The 3,191-nt window shown below is 43.2% G+C and overlaps 1 protein-coding gene across 1 annotated transcript; it reads right to left on the bottom strand.

The window, feature by feature from the left end:
- Positions 1-288: 288 nt before the first annotated feature.
- LOC133576422 (thyroxine 5-deiodinase-like) lies at positions 289-2,691 on the bottom strand. The gene has a single exon (XM_061929626.1). It carries the CDS (start codon positions 2,518-2,520, stop codon positions 1,723-1,725), a length of 798 nt encoding a protein of 265 aa, XP_061785610.1. The 5' UTR covers positions 2,521-2,691; the 3' UTR covers positions 289-1,722.
- Positions 2,692-3,191: the final 500 nt, after the last annotated feature.

The raw sequence follows: 3,191 nt of genomic DNA, 5'->3' as shown, positions 1-3,191 counted from the left end.
AAATAAAATTATATATATATATATATATATATATATATATATATATATATATATATATATATATATATATATATATATATATATCATATCAATGTTATATGTATATATATATATATATATATATATACATACATATATATATATATATATATATACATATATATATATACATATATATATATATATATATATATATATATAACATTGTACATTTAAATTAAAACAATTCAGTCAATCTCTTGCCATGCAGTACTCCAAATTTAACATGAGAAAAGTACTTACATAACATACAATACATATTTGCTTGTGTCAAACATTGTTTTATTTTAATTTTATAATAATGATGTGTTATAAACCTGCAATTGTATTTTACTGTCATTATCCGCTTTTTAAAAAAAAAATAGTTATGTAATACATTATAATACTAGACTGTTCATGGGCTACCGTTGCTTTAATCTACAGTAAATAAAACTATTTTTTTTTTACAATTAATGTCAATATATGTATTTGTCATCTTAATTTAGGGTCGAAAAAGTTTGAATAGTAAAATATTTAATTTCTAATATTTACTGGAGCATATTGTAAGCCTCGGTTTGGCTTTTGTCGTTGAAAGATACTTTTTAAAATGCAAATTATTATGCCTTCTAATATCATCATTTGTCTTTATGTTTGATTCTGGCATTCTGACATTAGGAGATAAATCGTCGTGAGATAAATTGTCAGGTTTTAATTAACTTATTTTCAGTTAAGGAAGTTCAGTTCCTTTGAGACTGTGCCAGGACTGTTGCATCATGCTGGTTAGTGCTGGCATTAAAATGATTAAATCCACTTTAGCTCCACATTCTTCACCACGGAACTCAAACCTCTACTCTCAAGCCCACTTTGTTGACAATCTGTGTGACTGTGTCATGTTTACGACAAATCAAGAGGAGCTTTTTTCATGCATTTTAACAGCACGCTGACTGGACATTTCATTAAGTACACCTAATGTGTTTTGATTGATTGGCACTTAATGAGGGCACAAGTATAACAATATTTGGTAACACTCTATGAGTAACAAATACTTAATTTAGAGTTATTTGGACACCAAGGGAACATATAAGGGTTAGGGTTACTAATAAGCAATAATTCTGAGGTTATTTAGGGAAGACTCTTAGTTAATGGGTTACTGGTTGTATAAGGCCTTGCAGAATAAGGCATTAATAAGTACTTAATAATGACAAATTAATAGCCAATATGTTACTAATACGCACCTAATTAATGGTGAATATGTTCCCCATACTAAAGTGTTACCCAATATTTGTATTGGATATGACTTGATGTGTACCTAATGATGTGTCCTTATTTCAAATGGGAAAACACATTACAGAATGTCTTTAGTCAAAAGTGATTCAGTGTTATTTATTTGTTTTTTTATTTTTTACAAAAGAGTTTTGTTCAATTACGTAGCGTGACGTCACACCATGGGGTCCCCATCCATCCAACAGGACATTTGGACACCCACCGGGTGTCACAAACATCAGTGTCGGTTCTGTGGCTGCGCCGTTTAAGAACCGCACTTCACGCAAACACCCAGGGGTGCCCCCTATCCCCCCAAATAAAAATACAACTGTTTTTATTTGGCAGTTTTTACGCACATGAACCACCCGATTAGAGCTGGGCAGAACTAAGGCCAAAAGCTGCACTTTAAAAAGAAAAGAAGATACAAATCTCCCCCCCGGGCTACGCTTGCAGCACCGGAGACACGATCAGGTCTTTCCGGTACTGTTCCAGCCATTTCCTGAGCTCAGAGATCCGGTAGCCCTCCGGCCCTCGGGCCCCCTGATAGACCACCCTCCGGTCCCTGACGATGTAGAGTCTCTCAAAGTAAGCTCCGTAGGCGGCGTTGGACGCGTTGTCCATGCCGTCCACCACCACGCTGCTGCCGGGCACCTGCGCCAGCATGAGCCGCGCCGCGCTCAGCCGGTCCTCCAGGCAGCGGTGCTTGAGGATCTGGTAGGGCGAGTCGGAGCTCACCCAGCCGTCCGACGGGTGCGCCTCCTCGATGTAGACCACCACGAAGTCCGCAATGTCTGCGTACTGGCTGACGACGCGCTGGAACGCGGCCAAGCGCGTCATGAACGGCGGTCAGGAGCAGCTGCCAAAGTTGAGGATGAGCGGCCTCGTTCCGCGCATGCAGTCCAGGATGCGCACCCGCCGGCGCCCCTGGACCAGAAACACCTCCGTGTTGGGCGCCGCGCGTCCCAGGCTCGCCGACTTGAGCAGGTCCAGCTTCTGGCCGTACCACACCGCCCGCAGCGACTCCAGCGTGAACATCCGGTTGGAGTCCGACACGCACAGCGGCGGGTCGTCGGCGCTGTGCGGCCTCGCGCCCATCTGGTGGAGCACCTTGCGGCGGATGCACAGGAAGTCCAGCAGCCACAGCGTGACGGCGGCGGCCAAGAAGCGCGGCAACAGCAGCAGGCACAGGACGGAGTGCTTGAGGGCCTGGGCCAGCTGGACCCCGCCGGAGTCGTGCATCGTTGCGTCCTCCGCCGAGCCGGGCTTTAATCGTGACGCATCGGAGGTGAAACTCCCACGGCGTGCGCCGTGCACGCTTTTATAGGGCCGCCACTGTTTGAATAGCGCAGGCTCCGCCCACTCACATGGCGGGATCACCTCCTGATGACGAACATATTCTCACTCATAACTTAAGTCTCATGCTCCTTTTTAGAACTCATCGAGTTTCGAGGGAAGAGAAAGTTTGATTAGCTGCAGTGACCTCGATGGCCGTCAGACGGCGCTGGACTCACGCACAATTTAACCGTTTGAGACCTGTTGACTGTGACAGCATCACGTACGTCACCCATTTGCAACCAATCATCTTCACGGCTTAACGGAGGTTTTTTTGATTGATTGAAACTTTTATTAGTAGGTTGCAGAGGTGGGACCAAGTCATTGCTTTGCAAGTCACAAGTAAGTCTCAAGTCTTTGCCCTCAAGTCCGAGTCAAGTCCCGAGTCAAGACAGGCAAGCCCCGAGTCAAGTCCAAAGTCAAGACTGGAAAGTCTCAAGTCAAGTCCTAAGTCCTGCATTTTGAGTTTCGAGTCCTTTCAAGTCCTTTTAACCACAGACTAATATTAACACAGATTGTGTATGCTTTTCAAACGCTGTATTTATTTATTAAAACAAGTGCATTTTAAATTGCAGGAA

This window comes from Nerophis lumbriciformis, linkage group LG34, assembly GCF_033978685.3.
Source record: "Nerophis lumbriciformis linkage group LG34, RoL_Nlum_v2.1, whole genome shotgun sequence".
Taxonomy (NCBI): domain Eukaryota; kingdom Metazoa; phylum Chordata; class Actinopteri; order Syngnathiformes; family Syngnathidae; genus Nerophis; species Nerophis lumbriciformis.
The sequence above is the reverse complement of the archived record's forward strand: the minus strand, read 5'-3'. Positions and strand labels throughout refer to the sequence as shown.